We start from the raw sequence: 21,205 nt of genomic DNA on the forward strand, positions 1-21,205 counted from the left end.
CCTATCTATTGTCAGAGAACCTTTTTCCAGCAAAGGAAAGGCAGTTAACATTCAGCCCTTCCACAAAGTATTGAGTGAATTGTGGATTCATTCAAGAAGTCTCTAGAGTCTAAGAGCACTCTATATCTGTATGCACGTGTGTCTGTGTGTGTGTGTTGGGTTTATTCATATAAAACTCTATAGGCAACAACTAGACTTTCTTTTGTTTGTCATATTCCACTGTTGACATGTTCAATTTCAACACCCCTTATGTAAGCCAATCGAATTTGGTTTCTTTGAACCTGATTTGATAAATGCGACAGGTTTCTATTTTTGCTTGTCAAGGAACATGAATAATAGCTGTTATTCGAGATGCAGCCTGCTCTGTAGCAATGCAAATGTCGACTCCTGGAGGCCGGCTATGCAAGAAGAAACTCATCAATTCATCGTCGGTTTATTTTAATTTCACACTCTTTCACCGCGGCATCACTTTAAAGGAACCAAGGTCAAATATAGGCTTGTTTGCTGAGTCACTGCAGATGTCCCATGTTTGCAGTTTCAATTATAGATCCAACGTTTGACACACAGGCTCACAGACAACACAATTCAAAGTGACAGAGCTTCCCTGTCGACAACTGCCATCCAATCTATGCCTGTCTGGAGCACTATCACTCAGTAGCATCATTGTTTTACTATGTCAACACCACAGTGCTAGAATTACCATAATCTCTAACAAGCCATAAAGATGCTGCTGTTGAGGCAGGTGAAAGCGTTTTGGTTAGGTCACTTTTCTAGCTTCCCATGAAGCAGAGGCATTGGCTGACATGACAACCACGAGGGACTGGGCCTCGATCTTCTCTGTCAAAAAAGCAAAACATGTGTGGGCCATCTGGTCACCCAAACAAAATCAAAACACTGCGGCCTTCACTTACTGATGTTCAATTATGTAATGACAGCAGCTCAAAGTGGAGAAAATTCAGAACGGGAAAAAATTATCTTTGGGCTCCTGCAAAGAATGTGCGGTTCAAGAGACGGCCACACCATGATGTCGACATGAAGGAAGGCGCCGCTACGAGATTTGTTCAGCTTTCGAGTGCTGTCTGCCAAACTCTAAGACAAAGGCTATTTTCAGTTTGATATTACTGCTGCATGAAAAGAAAGGATTTCCCTCGAAAATTACTTAAATGAGATCACTGTTAGCATCCACACTATGCCAACACAAAAGGCTCCCGAAAGATTATCCTCTGGCGATGATAACTTTCAAAGAAATGTGAAAACCTTTCTCACACGATCATTAACCACTGTGCAGTGCCTCCGCATCTGATAAGCCTTAATACTCCTTCATCTTTTACTCAAACTGGCCGTGTTAAATCATTTTCCATTACCTCTATGGTACATGAACCGATTGTGTGGTTTTTACCAGGGTTGTTTTCAGTCACAACACGCCGTAATTAAAAACAACAACAACAACACAGTGTCAGTGGATGATTGAATAATCCTTTCGGTAACATGAACATCCACAACTAATTGCATGGTACTCAGGCTGTTAGTTGTCTGAAAGAACGTGTAGGTTGAGGAAGTGGACCAAAACTAGGCACCTGGTAGGGGGCAGGTCAACCAGTTCCGGGTGTACAGGTATCTTGTCTCATGATCAATTTAATTAGGAGATGATGACTTGAACAACCGCCACACTCAGGCAGTTTATATCCTGTGTGTGTGTGTGTGTGTGTGTGTGTGTGTGTGTGTGTGTGTGTGTGTGTGTGTGTGTGTGTGTGTGTGTGTGTGTGAAATAACAACTTGTTTCCTTTAAAAGATAAATGCTTTATTCCATTTGAAAAATATTTTTCTGGATGTTAGCAGAGGGAGCATCTGTTTCAAGTAAGGGTTAACCCTATTAAACACTATGGGAAAGGCTACATCTCATCTTGGAGTCATGGTTCAGTAAAATCTATGACAGTCAGCCCATTAAACTTTGATATTAATTTGTATTCATACTGGCCTAGTGACTGAGCTGAAGGAAAAGTCCAAGGTCACGAGAAACATTAGGATTTACTGTGTCAAGCATTGCTCAAGAGGAAAATCTGTGCTGACACTGGTGTTAAATGAAAGGTCAGGGTATCACCAAAATTATAAAAAACATACCACATTTCTGCAAAATCTAGTCAGAAGATGATGGAATATTGAACGTCCTGAGCGATGGAGAGACCACTGACTACCGTCATTGACGGCCTCAGGTCCTGCTGCCGGCAGGCAACAAACGTGATTACACATGGATATCACACTAACCAGTTCAGAATAGCACCGTGTAAGTGGCGGGGCATGTACACTATATATTTTGTACATGATGTGCAGCTGCCTTCAGGGGGCTGCATTCTCATATTAACATGTAGCATGAGGACAACAGCACATGTTGTACTGTTTATGGAGAAGAGACAAGCTGTAGTAACTGCACACATCACTGCGTATACATGATACATGCAGTCTTGTGATTTATTCAAATCTCACCACCTCTAGGGACGTTGCAGCTCTGCCCGTGTTTTTTTGCTTGTAGTTGAAAACCTGTTCTTTCAACAGCTTTTCTGCATTCAGATTTTTATCATCTTTATGTTGGCAGTAAACACATTCTCTGTTAATATCCTTTTATTCCGTCTTTTATGGTCGCAAGTTAGAAATTGATGTTTGGTGAATATTCCAGGAAGAATAGAAAAAATATCATAAGTGCTGTTTAAATACACTAAGTCATTCCCCACAAAGTCATTTCAAAAATACAATTAATAGAAGAGTAGCTGTTATTTCCTGCAACAACCCTTTAAGCTATTGTTTCCTTAACTTAAAGGATTGAATCCAGACAGTTTGATAAATCCAACTTTTTTTCTGAAAATGCCAGTGGTGTATGACTCTGCTCCAGATATGCGATGATAACAATTTGAGTTTTGTTTAACTTACCCAAGGTCTAGTTTCCTTTTTAATTTGTAAATAATTTCAAAATGTTGATTTTTTTTTCCTCCTTCTTATTGTATGTGTTAATATGAATTGTTAATGGAATTTGTTTATTTAAATTAACATTGTTATTCACATGTGGTCTAAAATACTGCTTTCTACTAAACTACCTCATTTCCCATTTCTGTGTTGTCAAACATGTTATTTTGAATTTCCCTGTGCCTCTCTATGTCTCTCCCTGCTTCAAAAACAGGGGCCCATGCAAAAAAACAGGGCGAGGATATATCGGATAACGACGGTGATGAAGACGAAGGTACTTTCCATGGTGAACAAAGATGGTGCATGATTTTTTTTTTCTTCAAAAAAGCATCACTGTTTCCTGATCATTTATGTTTTTTTGTTTGGTTTAGTTTTGTTTCTTATTTCAAATGCAATCATCAAGCATTCGTGCCACATTCCAGTGCGTGCGATAACATTGTCTTTGATCAAATTTAATGAGTGTGTGTTAGTGAATTTGAGATTTCCCGTTTCCAAGCATCGGAATTCAGGTGATGAGTAGAGTGTTGGGCATAGGAGTCAGATGGGATCGGGGAGCTGTCGAGATAACCAAGGCATTGGGTTGGGTCATTTTAATATCTCACACAGTGACTGGAGCCACTGTTATTACGTGGTGGTGAGAGCCCCTTCTCCAGGTGTGGCCAGCAGCTCTATTGGTGGCAATAATGACGGAGGGAAAGTGACGCGGTGGTGTAATATCAGACTGTTCTGTCAGCCGATTTAGATGAGCAGCTGCAGTTCAGGAGTGCTGTTGGAGAGGATTAGAGGCGAGAGGTGTAGAAAATGGGAAGTTGCTGCTCAGCAGTCGCATTGTTCACTTTCCATATTTATCTTGGGATATTCCTGGCTCAGGGTGGATCTCTGCCGAGATTAGAGTGAGAGACGATTCTCGTTCTGCAACAGAAACGGCTTTCGTGTGTGAATCTAAATCATACCCCTGATATCACCCGCCCTTGTCTTCCTTCAGCACCACAGGGCAGGTGATGCAAGCATGAGCTTGGGTATCAAGCTAAAGCCCTCAGTATTTTCTCCGCATATTTCTTCTTGAGAAATTGGAGTTTGGCCTTATTATGTGTGCATTTGTTGAACAAGATTTAACCGTTTGTCTGACGGTAAATTGTTGGGGACCCTAGGACATGTTTTGGGCACAAGGACGCTCTATTTGGCAGGAAAAGTGAGAAGTCACACTAAATTGCCATAGTATTTCATCCATTTGTCATGAACGTTGGCATAGTTGATGCCACTCTCTGCAGCAGGTCCTGCGTTGGATATTGAACCCAGCAGAGGCCGGCTGGCCATGGTCCTTTCCAGATGTGTGAGGGTTTGTAGGGAAGCTCCTGCCAGTGGGCTTTTCTCTCCGAAAGAAGCCTCGTGCTGGCTTTGATCGCAGAGCAGGAAGCGTTGCTTTGGCACCACTTTGAGACACAGGTGTTTCCTCATTCAAGCCCAGGGTGGAGCTTATACAACTGAAGCCAAATTGCCTTCAATCTTCGGCCTGACTGTGCATATACACACACACACACACACACACACACACACACACACACACACACACACACACACGTGTGTTGTGTTTGTTGTCCTTTCGAGAAAGCCCACATGTCTCCGTGTATGTCGCCCTAAGTCTGTTCAGACTTGCTGACAAGTGCCAATCCCTTTGCCTGGCACGTCTTTCCCTGGTACACAGTGGCCCGGTCTCCAAGCTGTTGTGCAAGACTAGCCTCGCTGAAAATGTGACAAGTCTATTCTTCACTGAGCGCGACTAATGCTATTTACAGAGCATCACCGTAGAAGCACAATGCGGTCCCTGCAGAATCTCTGCCACTGCACTGTAACTAATGCATGTGTGACAGAGTTGGCCATCAATCCCTAAACATGATCCAGAAGAGTTTCATTGTTCTGGTCAATGTGTCTGTGTTGAACTCCCACAGCCTTACACATGAAACCAATGTTCAGGGACGCCCCTCTTCTTTTCTTTTTTTTTTGTAATTCTCCCCAAACAGAACTGCTACCTCTGTTAAAACAAGAGTTTCCTAACCGAAAGCCGCACAAACCACAAAGTCCTTGTAAGCTGTCTTACATGCAACTGCCCTCACAAGTGGCTGTGCTATTATCGCAGGTAATAGCAATCTCCTTGTCCACGGTAACTGCACTGCAAGCATCACCAATGAAAATCCAGCAATTGTATACAAGTTAAAGGGCAAGTAGAATCAGAACATGAGCATAACTCCCACTCTCTCTTTAGCTGATGCACCTGTTATTCACATATTCTCATTCAGTTCAGAGAGCTGCTGTCTGGCTTCTCTGTCTAACCCCCCTCCATCTCCCAGTCTGTTCATCCCAGCATTACCATGCTGTCTCAGTTGGCAGTCTGTCTATCCAGGCCTAATTCCATCCTTTCCTTCCACCATATTCGAGCTGCCCCCGCCCTCCCTGTTAGAACCCCCAGACACGCTGCTAAATTCGAATTCAAAAAGTTTTATTGGAACAATAAAGGATTTCTTATTTTGCAAAAAAGAATGTAGATGTAATGGTAGAGTAATACATGGATTTAGCTGTCGAACAACCAAAAGAGGAGATAAGCAAAATGAAATGTGTAACAAGAACATAATGACCTTCTTAATACTACATATCTCTTTCTGTCTGCTGACCGTCCCTGAGGCTCTGCCTCCTTGGCTTCCTGTCGGTCTCCTCCTGTGTCTTGCCGTCTTCCCCTTTGTGTCCACCTGACCGCCCCCCCCCCCCCTCAAATTCTCGGCAACGCTCCCTCCAGAAACAGGAGCATGTAGATCCAGTTGCTGTGATTTACAATGGCCCACAATCTGGACTCGATTTTGCATAGGCTGTTATTGCACTGTAAAAGGGAGAGCAAGCTTTCAATCACCTACCTGCTGTTGTTAGATAAAGGTGGGCATGTAACTAGAGGAATTGAGGCTGGAGGAGGAGTGGAACGTAGCTGTGCTGCTGAGCGTCTGTGCTTGGTGTCAGGCGGAGAGAGGCAGCCGTCCCCACTCCACCTCTGGAGTGTCCCGCGCCACTGCTGCCTCAGCCCTCTCCCACTGATGAAAAATAGATGTGTGTGTGTGTGTGTGTCATTTGGCCCTTTCAGACTCTGGCTCTAATCAGGAGGAATGCTTCTACCCAGCTTGAGTGTGCACACACTCAGACATGCACACCCACACAATCATTGATTCAGTCGAGCATGCACACATGCACACGCCAAACAATGCCTACTTCCAAGCTGTAAGAAGCAAGGACTGAGGAAGACAACACACATGTACGCTCGTGAGCACGCACGCACACACACACACACACATATTAAACCCCCACCCACAACCAGAGAAGCTCTCCATGGTCGCTGTGCCAGGGAGCAGAGCTGAGCTCCACCTGCCTGGGTATTACCATTAATTCCATTGCAGAGGCCCCTACTGGATCCCTTTCCAGCAAAGCCCTCAGCTCGGCTCAGGCAGCCTGGTGAGTGGTGAATCGACATCGGGGTGAAATTCCCACCCCATTCTCTCCTTTTCTGCCACTATCCTATTCTCTCTGATGTGGCAGCGGGGATGGGGACTTGTGCCCCTTGAAGCCTATTTATGTAGGGACATTTGGAATTTTGCTTCTCAGCTTCTTTCCAAGATAAGCATTGCTGCTAATGCCTGATCTGCAACGGCATCATCGCTACTCCTATCTTATATTATTTTTCTTTGATTTCTTTGGTCCTATACACTTGATTGGGACAAAATAGACAATGAGACAAAACTAATTCAAGTGAACTAATTGAAATTAGTTCACTGCGGTTCACTTTGGCCCTCTCCTTATCCAATGCCACACTTTTCTACTGTGTCTGTCATTGTGCTTTCGTAAAGCCCTCAGTGTGTTTCTACATTATACTGTCAGTTTTTTTGTGGCTCGCACCAAGGACAGCAGGCTTCTCTGAAAGACTTAAGGGATAGTTCCTCTTTCACTCAGGGAGCAAACAGCTGTCTTTGAGTCTTGAGGATGACAGCACTCTACAGCCTCCTCCTCTCAACTGGGTCCAGGCCGGCCGTAGGGGGCTTCGCCTAAGAGACTTGTAGGCTTTACTCATCCAACGTCTTTCGCCCGTCTCTCTTTTCTCTCTGTCATCCCACATGCAGTGTACACACCGCTCTCTTTCTGCACTGTTTTCCAACGTGATATTCACCTCACAAACACACCACCTTTGGAGCAAGGAGGCACCTTCCCACAAAGGTCATTCTTCCCATTACATTGTCAAGGTCCATGGTAGAGGCCCACACTTCTTTTCATTACCTAATGCTATGTTCAGATGTTCAGACACCTCGCTTCTTCTCATTCTAAATGCCAAATGTTGTGGGGAACCTAGCTACTGTAACCAAAAGGTGCACGCTTACTGCCCGTCCCATCGCTCCTGATGACATGCAGGCTCTGAAAGTTCACTGTCCTAAATGCGACATTTGTTTTTTCGCGTGGTCCACTGCTTCCGTCACCTCAGTCTTCTTTCCATAGAGGACCTAGACACTTACATTCAATTCCATATATGGGGAATGTAAAGCAGACATACATCCAGAATACATGTCTCTGACTTGGACAAAAACACAAGCTGCCATAGGATTCTGTGTAATTACACTGCCTGTTTTTTAAAGGGGCTCCACAGATAAACTATTTGCACTACATGAAAGTGGCCAGCGATGGACTTGTCATGAATGAAGCGAGAAGCCCGGCCTGACAGTAGGGTGCATGTCATGTCCTGCCACATCAGGACATTGCCACCCGTTCCCCGCCCCACCTCAGACCTCACTGATAGCCGCTGACAGCCACCATGTTTCACCAAGTGTTGACATAGTGAATGTCACCGACTCTTATCTCCGCTCGCCTTTGTCCCGTCCCACTCGGGAGTGTCAAGGACAGTTTTGGGTGCGCTCAACGTCAGACATATGACTGACTGTTTTCAGGGAAGTGAGCGGCAGAGGACGAAAAGGTGGTGGAGGTACAGGGGGAGAGAGAAACATATGACAGAAGAGGACGGAATGAGTGCTCCTCGCCCTCCTGGTGGGTTTCACTTGCAGCAGCAACACTTAGGGACTCAGCTCAGGCCTGAGTTATACCTCCCACTGATACTCCAATCAGTCCAGAGTCACTGCGATGCACCTATGAAAGGTTGTTTTCCTCGGGTCCCACTAAAATCCATGCGCTGTGATGTATTTAGTTGTGACTGCCCTTCTATTTAGCTGGAGTGAAGTGCATCCAACGGATAACCTTTGATTTATTTATTCATTTATGGGAAATTTTCAATTTAATACAATTATTTGCTGTTTGTAGAGCATGTGCTGGTGTGGATGAGTGGGTGTCACTGTATAGTAGATTCTGCATGTTCTCACTTCCCTGGGTGAGAGAAAAATCTGAGAGAACGATGTGCCACTGTGCATAAATTATGTTTCTGTACAGCTCACTCTTCATTGCACATCAGCTACATTTCTATCATGCACACTTTTTTTTTGTTCATCTCCAAAACATGAGTTCATTTGTCTTTCTTATTTTCAGCGTTTGGTGCATGGATCTCTATGTCAGATATACTTGTATATGCATTAATAAACATGCCTCTGTTTCTTTTCTAGCACAGAGCTCTGTGCTGCAATTCGATGCTATGGGCATATGAACATGTGTGTTGATGTAACATTGAGTTTGCCTCGGAGAAGCAGTGTATCAGGAAGCAGCTTCTCGAGTTTGCCACTTAGTCACCTGCTTCACCAGATTAGTCCATCCACAGCGTCCGATAAAGCTCTGATCTGATTGGTTAAGAAGAACTGCTCACCTCATTACCTCTAAGCCATGCTGTGCTGTGGCCCAGATGTGGACGTATCCAGAAATGAGTATTGTTCCTCACTGTAAACCAAAGTCCAAATTGGGATGTGATGCATGCATATTTTCCTGTGACATATGTCAGTGTCAGTGAGGACTGTATATCACATCTTTGTGGCACTTTCAACATCGTACAAGTCAATAAATAGATAAGAGCAAGTGGAGCTTCAATGTCTTGTAACACTCTCCAAGAGGGATTTAACTGTTGTCATGGAGACTCGATGCGAATCAACAAAAGAGGTGACTGATAACACTGTCATGACTAATCTCTTTTTCTTATTTCTGCCCCCTGTTCCTTCTTCCTCTTTGCCATTCTCTATTGGTTCTGTGGTCCATTTGTTCGTGTAGCTTCTGAAGGATATTGTTTTGCCTTTTTTTCTCCCTTTACCCCCCCCCCCCCCCCCCCCCCCCCCGAAAAATGCCCTTTCCCTCTCTGACTGTACCTCTCATGCTTCCTCACCCCATACATTCCCTCCTCCTCTTGTCTAAGATAAGTGTGTGTGCATAGAGATGTGTCAGCTATAAATCACATTTCACTGTGTAGCCATCTCAGATACCAGCAAGATAAAGAAAGCCATAAATAAGGCCACATCATGTACAAGTTATTGCTTTGCTTTTAAACGTAACGGGGCCATGAATAACCAAGGGAATAAAAAAGAAAAACTGTGAATCATGGCTGAGCTCTGCTATAAGGGTTACAGGAAAACCGTGTCTCTACAAAATGCATTTAAGTAGTTGTCCTCGGCGCTAATGTGATGGGGTGCATAACGATGAGCAGTGCCTGCAGATGGATGCAGATTGGGCTGTGCAGGATGTGGTCTACGATTAGCTGTTCTTTATAATTTAGAATTTTGTCTCTCAGTCACCATAGCAACCAGAATACAATAACACCCTTTCTTTTTATCTTTTCTTTCTTTTTTTCTTTCTTTTTCATTTTCTTTCTTTCTTTCTGACTTCCCTCCCTCCTTCCTTCCGGTCTGTATTTGTGTCTCTCTCGCTCTGTCGCCCTCACTCTTTGCCCTCCCTCCTCATCTCATTTTTGCCATTCTCAGGCCTGGGGGGGGGGGGGGAAGAGAGACAGGGAGTTGGACAGAGACGGAGGGAAGGCGGGAGAGAAACAGGGGAGTGTCTGTGAGTGAAAGCGATACAAAGTGAGGGAGGGGAAGGCGAGAAGCTACACGGAACGTGGGGGGGGGGGGGCAGGAGTGAGAATGAGAGAGAGTTTCTTGTCTCGTCTCCCTGCTCCAGCTAGCCAGTCAGTAATTCAGTCTATTCCTCAGACAGAGGAGGCTTTTTTCTTTCCTCTACCTCTGGATGTGCTTTATCTGGCTGGAGTGTCATTCCAGCTGGGTCTCAAGCCCGTGGTTCAGGAATAAAATAAACAACATTTCACCAATACTGACGCACAAATTGAACTGCCCGCAATGCCAAGCAAGGCTTTGCAAATAAATTGTTGCACAGAGATAGGCCTGTGTAAAAAGGAGGTGCACGGTAGCATTGTGTAATTAGCCGGTGCGTTTTCCCCATCACTGTCAAACCAGATTAGCCTTCTCCCTGGTTAGGAGACGTGTCAGAGTACCTCTCCCTTTATTCTCCCTAATGGCTTCCTGCATGTCTATATTGGGAAGTGGGTCTATCTCCTGGAAGGCAACACAACCAAACCAAATACAACCCCTAATAGTTTGGTTTGTTTGAAGTAAACGGCAAGCAACATTTTCAGCTGAGACGGCCAATTATTGTAATGGAGTTGAACTCAACGTCACGAGTGGAAGTTAATTTGTTTCTCAAAGGGCCGATATGATAGAATTTTGCTTCCACTCCTAATAGTAGAGCAGACTGTGTCCTTATAGCTGGTATCTGGGAGGTAGCTGTCAGTTTGTCTGTCTGTTTGTCTGTCTGTCTGTCTGTCTGTCTGTTTGTTTGTTTGTTTGTTTGTTTGTTTGTTTGTTTGTTTGTTTATGGCCACCATGTGCTGCATCTGAATCTGAGCTGACCCTTGATCGGCGTGGGTGGACGGCAATGTGAATGTGTTAATGATGGCCCTCTTGCAGACATACGAGACACCGGTGCCAAGCCTGTGATGGTCTACATCCACGGAGGATCCTACATGGAGGGGACGGGCAACATGATCGATGGGAGCATCCTGGCCAGCTACGGAAATGTCATCGTTATCACTCTCAACTACCGTGTCGGAGTCCTCGGTAAGCATCCCTTCTCTCTCTTTGTTGTTTTTTTTTCCTTCACCTCCTCCTTCAAGGACATTTTTCTGGGACATCTTTGTAGGCCAGCGAGGTGTAATGAGCACTGCTGATTGCCACATGCACTCCAAATAAGGAGGGGGGAGGGGGGGGCACAGCACTGTAAGTACATGGACTGGTTCTTGTGCTTCTTGTTGACGTGATGCTGTATCAAAAACACAGTAATTGAGTGTGCGGTATGTGGGTTTGTTGTTGTGACTGGGGTTTAGAATAAATTAAGAAATTATTGTAATGAGGTTGGGAAAAAAAATGATGAGATGGGCGTGATTTTGGAGCGATGGAGGAGAGGAGACGAGTCTGTTTGAGAGAACGAGGGATTCTCTCTCTGAGTTGCGGTTGGTTGCAGATTGACTCACACAGCTGAATCCTCTTTCAGACCCTTGTGTGTGTGTGTGTGTGTGTGTGTGTGTGTGTCTGTGTGTGTGTGTGTGTGTGTGTGTGTGTGTGTGTCTGTGTGTGAGAGAGAGAGAGAGAGAGAGAGAAAAAGAGAGGCAGAGCGAGCTCCATGGAAACAGCTGCAGCGACACAAAATGGAGTTTGTTAGCACACTACCCAGGCTTTGTACCTTTTGCATCCATCTCTCTGACACAGCTGATTTCCCTTCTCACACTTTTTTTTTACATTCGCAGTGATTGTGTACCGACTACAAACATATTTGAATATGAAATGAAATCTTCCTGTTGTTGTTTCGCATTTGTTTTCACTCTCGGCAGCTGGTACCAATGCAGGATACTGCTTCGGTTATTCTGCATGTTTCTCGCTGTCAACAAATCCCATGGTAAGACCTACAAACTAAATCTGTAAGTCTGCTTCTCAAAACTCTCAGGCTTCCCTACATGGCCAGTGGCATTTTGCCCGAAGGCCATTGGTCGCAACTGAAAGCAACCTGCAAACTGTTTAAAAACCAGGTTAGAAATGCACAGTTTATTTATGTATTTTAATCTCAACTCATTCCCTGAAAACAGACAGGTACTGTAGTTTATATTCAAAGTGAGGTCAATTGTCCCTGTGTGGTTTGTGTATGTGAATTAATGTCCTGCACTGAAGTGGGGGGAAAAAAACTCCTGGGGGAACCATTTTCAAGTGCAGATTAAAGTGACCGGTTTAATATTTGTTGAACAGCATTTACTGTGGTCACAAACACGTAGTAGTTGTCAAACCTTAAGCCTTGAAGAAGCACAAGTGGAGCGATATAATAAATTCAGATACAGACGAGTAACTAACGTAAGTTACAGAGCGATACCTCTCTGAAGTTTGACAACATTAGCTAGCCATGTCCACTTGTTACTGGACATACTAGTAAGTAAAATACGCCTGAAGCTGCAAAACACCTGAATGTATTGAATTTTTTTTTTCACTTTTTACATTGAATTCAATTTAGTTTTCATTAGTTACATAGGCTCCCACCACATACTTTTGTTGAGCGAGTGAGTTTTTAAAGTAGCAGAATTTTGTAGACAGCTCCGATTCAAATAGACGACACTGTCAAAGAAAATCATCATAATAAAACACATTACGTGGTGTGACAGTGTGGCTCATTGATGCTGATGTTTATAAATGTCCCTGGAGAAGAATGGTATGATGAGCAATGGTCCCCAAAGGGTCATTCAATATATCTGAGGTTCAGGGGATAATAACAAAATCACAAAGAATAAAATTCAACAATTTCATTGAGGTAGTGTCATTGGCTTTTTAATTCATTCAAATGAAACATCTCAGCATTATATTCAACTTGTGATTTAGTCAAAAGACAAAAAAGATAGGCCCCATTGAGCTATAACCATCTTTGTTTGGCCTGTTGATTGTAAGAACAATATAGAATATCACCAGCCTTATCCCTTAAAGAGCAGTCTAACTCAAGTGGCTGCTCAGAGAGCTCAGAGAGCAGAGGCGCGACAGAGGAGCGGTGCTACTTCATCCTCCAGGACAGTCAGATGACTGGTGCGGTTGAATCACAGGGGCACCGCTGCATTCATCCTGAGATCCTCTTTTTGATGGAGATGAGAGCGCCACGGCCTATCGATTTTGTCATCAGGATTGCTTGCCTTGAATGTGCTGCGCTTTCCCCTCGTCATTTTGTGTGGAGTATCATTTCTAAGCATTGTAATCAGCCCTCAGGGTGGCAAGGTAGTCGCAGTGCTGGCTGTGCCTGCTGCCTCGTGCTCCTGCTGCTGGTTAAAAGCTGAGCACGTAAGCCTAATACAGATTCATGATCATATTTCTTTCATGGCACTTCAATTATGAGTCAGATGTTTCCTCTCTCGCCGCCACATTTCGCTAAATGTCAATCTACATGCATGCACACACCCCGAAACACCACATACGAGCACGCCGAGCACGCCGAGCACGCCGAGCACGTGCACCCTCATGCACGTGCCAGCAGCCGCGCACACACGTGAGGGCACAGACAGGGAGATGCGGGCGAAAACAAACCCCAAACACACGTTCGCTCACATGAAAACCGCACTCAAAAGCACGCGTGCACGTACACACGGGCACAGCTAACAGAGCGGCTCTCTTGGTGAGCTCCCCAGCAGCCATTCAGAGGAATGAGCAGAGAAGAAGTGATGCATGTAGTCGAGCGATAATGTCCACCGCTGTAGCATGGTCTGATAATCTCCCCATGGTACGGCTTTAAACTGTTATTACAGGCACACTCATATAAACCAGATAAAACCAAGGCCATAGAGAAATTGGACCATGATGGACCAATTAACTCTGAGCTGTCTTTAGATTTTCAGTCGTAAAGTGTGAACTGCAGCTCTCAGAACACGAGTAATTGTAAGAACAGTAGTCTTCATTTTATATTTGTTTGCAGTTGTTATTGAATATGGTTGTCGCTTACAGTTCCAGCATTAATTTAGTCTAAACAGCATTGTGTGGGTTAGATTAACTGTTTGTATTTGACACTGTGTAGTGCATTAGCTACCGCACTAGTAGTTGAAAGCCAATATCAGGTCATCTGACAGCGAGATGAGAGAAACAAGTTGTTCTCTTCTTCCATGGCTCCAAGTCAAGAGCTGAGGAAACCCCCTCATATGAACAGAAAAAAAGATCTTGGATTTGCATTTCCGCGCAGGGTGAAGCAGTTTAAAGTAGAAATTCAGAATAAATAAATAAATATCAATGAAAAAATAAAAGCCCTTTTAATTAGGCTGCTTAAAGGGATGATGGAATAATGGAGGAGAGAGAATTAGACAAGATAATGAGTTTAAAGTGAAAACAGACAAGGCAACTCAAACTCCGCTTTCTGACACTAATATAGCTCACCACCGTCCCTGGGCGATCTGAATATTGCATTAATAATGCAGTAAACACATTTGAAATACACACAACAATCTGAATATTTTTGCTCATTTCACAGAAACAATAGGCCCAAACTAATAGGCAGTAACAGCCCTCGCCAACAAATCTGTAATGAATTAAAGCATTTTCAATGTGAAGAAAGGAAAGCATTTTCACCAGCAATTTTCAGCAAATTAGACAGCGCCCGACCTCAGTGATGAATGTTTTATTTATCTGTTGCATTAATTTCATTTTCATTTCACCACTTTTGCAGTAACACCATTTCCATCTATATGGGGATTTCACTCAAATGGAGCGAACTTATCGAAAAGACGGTGCTCGGTGTGTACATGAAATATAGATTTCGCATTTGTTTGGTGTTTTCCAAAAGACAAGGCCACGGTGGATTTAAACTATATTTCCGCGTGGTTTCATGAAATGTGCTCAGCAGCTGCAGAATACGCTCAGACAGAGAGAGAGACTGAGGAGAAAGGAGAACTACGGTAAAGATGCAACATGAAGAAGAGTTGTACAACTTCTCCACAGAGACTATGATGTGTCGAGACGCAGCCACTTTTGTTCCAATTTAAGAGGAGTCCACAAAGTTTCTAGTGCTGTTCTATCATCTCCCGGCAGCTCTTAGCCCTACACTGCCGTGATAGTAATTATTGCTTCAAAGGGTGGACCACAATCCTCCCGAGGCCCCATTTTGAAACTTTCATATCTAAACCTGTCACTATTTAGATGAATGAGAATTCCCTTCAGATTTAATCTTCAGTCACGTGTTGACCCACCGCAGTATGATCATCACCAGATGAGATATGGAAAATTAGAGTTTCAGACGGCCCAGACTGTCCTGTCACTGGACTTGTCACTCTCTGCTCGGGTCAGAGACCGGCGGAGCCGAGTGTGTTTATCAAAGAGAAACAGGGTTTGGATTTCTGCTCATTGATCTGTGTGTGTGTGTGTGTGTGTGTGTGTGTGTGTGTGTGTGTGTGTGTGTGTGTGTGTGTGTGTGTGTGCGTGTCTGTGTGTGTCACAGAGAGAACGAAACAATCTGTGCTGCGTGTGTGTCTCACAGGTCTGCCCACGTGCATGTGGGGGTGTGTGTGGTCGATGCCTGTTGGGCGCGTGCATGTGCCTAGTTGCCGCGCCTCTCTAATGATGTGTAATGAGTCCCAGTCAGAGGGGAGTATCTTGTATCACTGCTCTTTACAAATATAATTACTCACTGGCTCTCCGGAGCATGTCAATTTCCCAGTCCATTGGGGGGGGGGTTTGGGGGGGTTTGGGGGGGGGACTTAATTACTAGTTTCCAAATGCATTAAAAATTGACAAAGGCTGCCTCTCTTGCCAAAACCCAAGGTGAGACCCTTCCTCTCAACCGACTGCTCTACAAAGGAGAGTGGTCAAGTACAGTCTGCAGCTAAGGAGTGTTTTCACCTCCGACAGGGTTTATTTGTGACCTTCGATGTCTATCTCTCGTATCGCTCTGATCAGAGTCATTCTATAGTGGGTGGGACCATCGCTGCTGTGGACCGTTGCCTCAGTCCACCCAAGTTATTCAGGCCCGTCAAAAGAATAGTATTAGATCCAATCAAAATAACCTCAACCCACTGTACGAGCGTACGAGAAAGCAGCGCTGAAGCAGCAGCGCCGCTGATTTACCATTGATTTGTGGAAGTGCCAGAGTTATTCTGTGCGCAGTAAGTGACTCTGCCTTTTGCCGTCGTGTCCTTCTGCTAAAGCAAATACGGCGACGCTTGGTAATTCAGCCTGGGATTTGGGGAGTGGAGGGTACTTTGGGCTGTGTGCGAACAATATTGCAGAGCAAAATATAGTCTATCTATCATACACGTTTGTACAGTTGTTTTTTCGCTGCAGAATAACTGCAGAGCGCCGCTGAGAGCTGATCAGCTCCCAGTATGCTCGTGGCCCCCTGACCTGTAGTTGCTCTACTCTGCTGGATGTTGGTTAAATAGTAATACTGTAAGCTGTCATCTGGGCACTTCTTTCTGAGGCCATGTGCTATAAGAGCTTTGGCTTGATATAGACTTCTGCACTAGCGGCACTAGAGGCTTATGCACCACACAATACCACCGAGAAAGCGTTTGATCGCTCCCAAATTAATTTTTGGTCATAATGAACTATCTTCAGAGACAGGAAGAACTAAGAGTCCTTCAACAGATGGTCAGTCCGCCTCAGAGCCCTGTTGTCACAAAGACACAGAAGACAGGGAGACAGATGAAATCACCAATTCTCCCACGATGCTTGGAACAACCTACCGAGCTGGTTCTGGTCATGAAAAATATCTTGCTCGCCCATCCATATAGAAATCAGTCCTAAAATCACCCAAACAGTCTTCGTATGCTTAGAGCAGCCAAAAGAGATTTAAATTATTATTATATACTCATTATGATTCTAATTAATGATGCAGTTACATGTAAACTGCATTTGAGCTGCAGCAGAGCTATAATTTGACTCATTTTGTATAGTTAGATGGTTCAATTTACTTGCATGACAAACCATAAGTAACTTCAGCTACCAAATAAATATAAATATAAATGTGGTGAAGTTAAAAAACAACAACTATGAAATAGCATTTAAACACTCACACATAACTTGTAAAGTACAATAGTTGAGTAAATTAACATTTACTGGGTAAATATACAGAAGACAGACACCATGTGTGCGTACTGACATTTATACTTAAAAATACATCTTGCAGAGACATTTACTAAATGCTTTTGATGACTTCACACCCAAGCCGGGTGTTAACAGGTTTCACCCTTTCGTATTAGTCTCTGATTGTCCATGATTACATCTTTTTTTTGTTAAGTATAAGTCTGTGTGCAGGATGTAGTCTGAGGGTGCATCTCATTTATCACATCACATGTCTGGCATCACAAAAATCCCCCCCTGTGTTATTACAAAATAAAATTCGACATGACAGCCTCCTGTGTGGCGCGATGGAATTGACTTAAAATGAACCCTTCCTATAACACAAGTCTCTCTCAGTTAGTGTTCCTAGACTCAGTCATTTCAGTTATCATCTGATATATGAGCTTGGCGCCGAGCAGAGGAATCTCAAACAGTCGGTGGAAGAAAAAGCGAAGGTAGAGTGAGTTCTCTTTGTCTTTTATTATCAGGAGGGGGGGCTGAGATGGCTATTTACTTGTTTTTCGGTGCCATTTGGATGAATTGATCCAAATTAAGCAGTGAACAAAAACATTTATTCATCCTATTAATGTCAGGGAGTGAGGGATTGAAGTAATGGTTTTCATGCTCCAGTCTGGTGCAGCTTGTTGATGCTGCTCTCTTACAAATCACTGCCAGGAAATTAACTCTTAAGCCGCTCTTGCCATGCACACTGCAACAAACGTCTGGCTCTTCAAGACAGGGCCGAGACGGGGCCCATTGTTTCTCAGTGCTTGGCTCTTCACTGTCCCAAAAAGATCTTTCCCCTTTTTGCTCAGAACTCTTGAAAAGCGTTGATTAAAGGGAATTGTGCTGACAAGGATTGAGCCACTAGAGATAATGTTGTAGTTGATGTCAAACATCAATAGCGGGGCCTCAGATATTCTTAATGAATGATGATTTCTGAGCTCAAATATTTAAAGACTCCATGTTATTCACCTTTCATTGTAGTTTTTAATTGTTGTTGTTGTTTCAGGAAAAAGTTGAATGCACTTTGTTATGGTTGCTCCTGTTTATTTCCTCATTACATTTGAAAGTTGCAGTCTGGCTCTGTGTTTTGATTGACAAGCAGCACAAAACAGGCAAGACATTTCCATTGCTGGTAACCTCCTTGATTAATGCAATTTAGTCATTTGCTGAGCGAGGGGAAACCAATCAGGACTAATTGTGTTTTCACACATTGATGCAAATGTCCAAAACCTTGAACCTCTAACCTTTAGCTTTTGCCTTTAGTGTTGGCTTCACGCAGTATTTTGTTGGAAAATAAAACCCAGACAGACGTGAAACAATATCCGTAGACGGATATTTTGAAGCTTAAAGGGATTATATAGTTAAAGCTATAATCCTTAAGATTCTCATGGAGCCATATTCTGTTTGTGCTGCAATGTGTGATTAAGCCTTTTCTGCAGCATTAGCTGGTCAATGTATTTGTATTCCATAATTATCTCGCTATCTCGAAGTGGCAGCGTCCACCATTCAAATAACCCGCCCTCGCACAGGATTCACAGCTGTGAAATGTAACCCAACATTACTGTTTTTTAAGCCTCCCCGTCAGAGCTGTGTGGAGTTACTGCCAATGCACCAAACGCTTTCTACCGCTGCTGCCTCTCATCAAAAGCAACTACCTGGAAGAACAGGGGTGTGGCTTGTATGTGAAGCAGTCACAGGAAATGTTATGTCTTTGTCACAGAGATGAGCGCCGACAGCAGCGGTTGTCCATGAGTGGGGCGCCTATGTAACATGACACTTCTGATAATGGATCAGTTCTAAATGATGTCAGGTGACATGGCAATCTGCGTATTGGATATTCTGAGTCCATTCCTTCCTTCAGTATCCATCTGATCATTTTGAGATCACAGCTGTGAGTTTTTAGTTTTCATTTGGTATATTTGAAAACATCAGGTGAAAAAAACAACTATATCTGAAAGTGAAATATGGATTTAGCAAGGCAGCTGAATAAAAAAAAAGTGTTTTAGGCAACTTTTTTTTCCTTGATCACACAGAATCAAGTATCTCGGCTGAGTTTGTAGATTCTGAATCATGATCAGCCTCACAGCTCAGAGACACATTCCAATTTTTTTTCACATTATCTCCAATCTTCATATTCTGCTAATGGCCATATTTCAAGGTTGCATATTTTAGATATATGCAGTCGCTTTGCTTTGTTGAAAGGCAGGTTTATAAAACACCTTCAACAGGTTTTGAGGTGCTGTCACTTGGAGTCTAACCACATGCTCTCAAGCATCATTACATCGTCGTATTAAGATGTTCGACACAGAACGAACGGCAGGTCTCCCCCTCAGTGTTGTGACTTGAACTCAGACTGCTGATGTACTGTTAATGACTTGTCGTTTTTTGCATCTTACAGCAAATGGAAAAAAGAACAAAGCTCATTATATTTCATAAGCATGACATTTCAGAAAACTGTGATATTAAGAAATCAATTTCTTGCCGTACATTCGTGCTTCTCACGTCGCAGAACAAGCTTCGCTGTGGCACTAACCTAAGATGAAAACATGTTTGGATGATTGCAGTACTTTCACCAAAACAGTAAATATGCATCACAAAGACATCAAAGAGCTAACCCAACAATTGCTTTCATCTGGTCAAGGGGTCCTCCGGAGCATCTCATGTAAAATGGAACACTTCAACCAAAGATGGTGATATGAAGTGCACAGATGGAACGGCGGCTCACCGAAGGAAAATGTCAACCCTTTGTTAGTGTTTGTGGTTGAGATGCTTGATTGCTGCATGTTTGACCTTTACTGTTAGTGATGGAGGCCGTGCCCCTTGTGAAGCTTTCATTTGCATCATCGCCATTATTCTTATTGAGTCTTGTGGCGAACAAAAACGTAGGGTTTTTACACGGATGGATATTTGAGTGGCTCCTCCAAGACCGAAGACTAATATTTGCCTAGCAGCTGTCTCGCTCACCCTGACAAGGCCTGGTACAGGAACAGGAGATGGCATTTCAAATTCCACCTCTGCACAATCTGAGCTCATACTGATTTAGGGCCAGAGCGGCTATTTCCAGGTATACGCCACTTGCTGCCAAAACATTTTTCTCCATAATCTCAAGTGGCCCTTAAATTGAGTGTGTTTGTGTGTGAGAGTCAAACAAAGTATGCAACAGGCAATTCACGATGCAGTGCAGGCACAGTGGCAGGTTTTTGCCAATGCAGTGATTAAGCTTCTTCTTTCACCTTTGGTGTTTGTGGCAGTGCCTATTAACTTGCACAAATAGATGCTGCAGAGTTGTGTGTGATTCCCTGGCTGGCCCCTCGCCTTTGCTTCCAGAGCCAGATGCCCTTTTAATAGCCACACCAGTAAATCCCAAAATATATCCACACCAACAGGGGCTTTTGCGTGACCTTCTATACTTGGTCATGTGAGGACTGGTTTATTGCTCAACAATTGCAAAATGACCTTGGGTTCTCAAGAATATAAATTGAAGGTCCCCTCAACCTTTAATGTGTCATTGCATAACATCACAGCCACATAACGTTATGACCATGCATGGAAAATGCGGCTGTGATAATTGATGCGTCATTGCTCTCCTTGGGTCACACTAGACTGCACAAATAGTGTGCCGGGGTTTTGCAAGTCTGAACAGTTCTTGATGCAAATAAAAGAGTAAATGGATCAAACTGGTAGCACTAAGTAATGCAAAATCATTAGCATTAGCAAACTGAAGTACATCGTGGAGCACAAATGCCACAGAAAAAAAAACAATGCAGTCTGGGTAATAGGAACTGCAAATTACTGTTTTGTTCCTCCACTGAGATATTGACACATGCAGGGATGGAAAATCAATTAAATGAAAACAGTACATGAAGTCTTTGAGCTAATGTCTTTTTGTCAGAAGATGGCATGGGCAAGATATACTGTATAGCCGAAGGTGAATATTTGTATTTCTGAGACTTAAGACTTCAGACGTCTATTCCCAGCTCGTATTGGGATTCTTGTTTATGGTCCCTGAAAGATCTATCTGCGGTGATTCATTGCTTGAATGCTTTGTTCTGCTTTGTGCTCTGCTCTAGGAGGGACTGTGGGGCTCCTAATGGCAGAGCAGCTTTTCTTCTTAGTGCATTTGTCCTTGAGGGATTTTTAACTTCACAACCCAAAAACAC

The 21,205-nt window shown here is 43.6% G+C and overlaps 1 protein-coding gene across 2 annotated transcripts in view; it reads left to right on the plus strand.

The window, feature by feature from the left end:
* Window positions 1–21,205, plus strand: part of nlgn3a (neuroligin 3a) — a 112,875-nt gene that overhangs the window by 32,164 nt on the left and 59,506 nt on the right. The window contains exons 4-5 of one of the 2 annotated variants that reach the window (XM_035650278.2): window positions 3,173–3,232; window positions 10,887–11,036. In XM_035650278.2, the coding sequence (XP_035506171.1) occupies window positions 3,173–3,232; window positions 10,887–11,036 (210 nt within the window). The remainder of the gene's footprint in view (window positions 1–3,172; window positions 3,233–10,886; window positions 11,037–21,205) is intronic. The other variant, XM_035650280.2, reaches the window with a different exon arrangement.

Source organism: Scophthalmus maximus, chromosome 9 (assembly GCF_022379125.1).
Source record: "Scophthalmus maximus strain ysfricsl-2021 chromosome 9, ASM2237912v1, whole genome shotgun sequence".
In the NCBI taxonomy this organism is placed as follows: Eukaryota; Metazoa; Chordata; class Actinopteri; order Pleuronectiformes; family Scophthalmidae; genus Scophthalmus; species Scophthalmus maximus.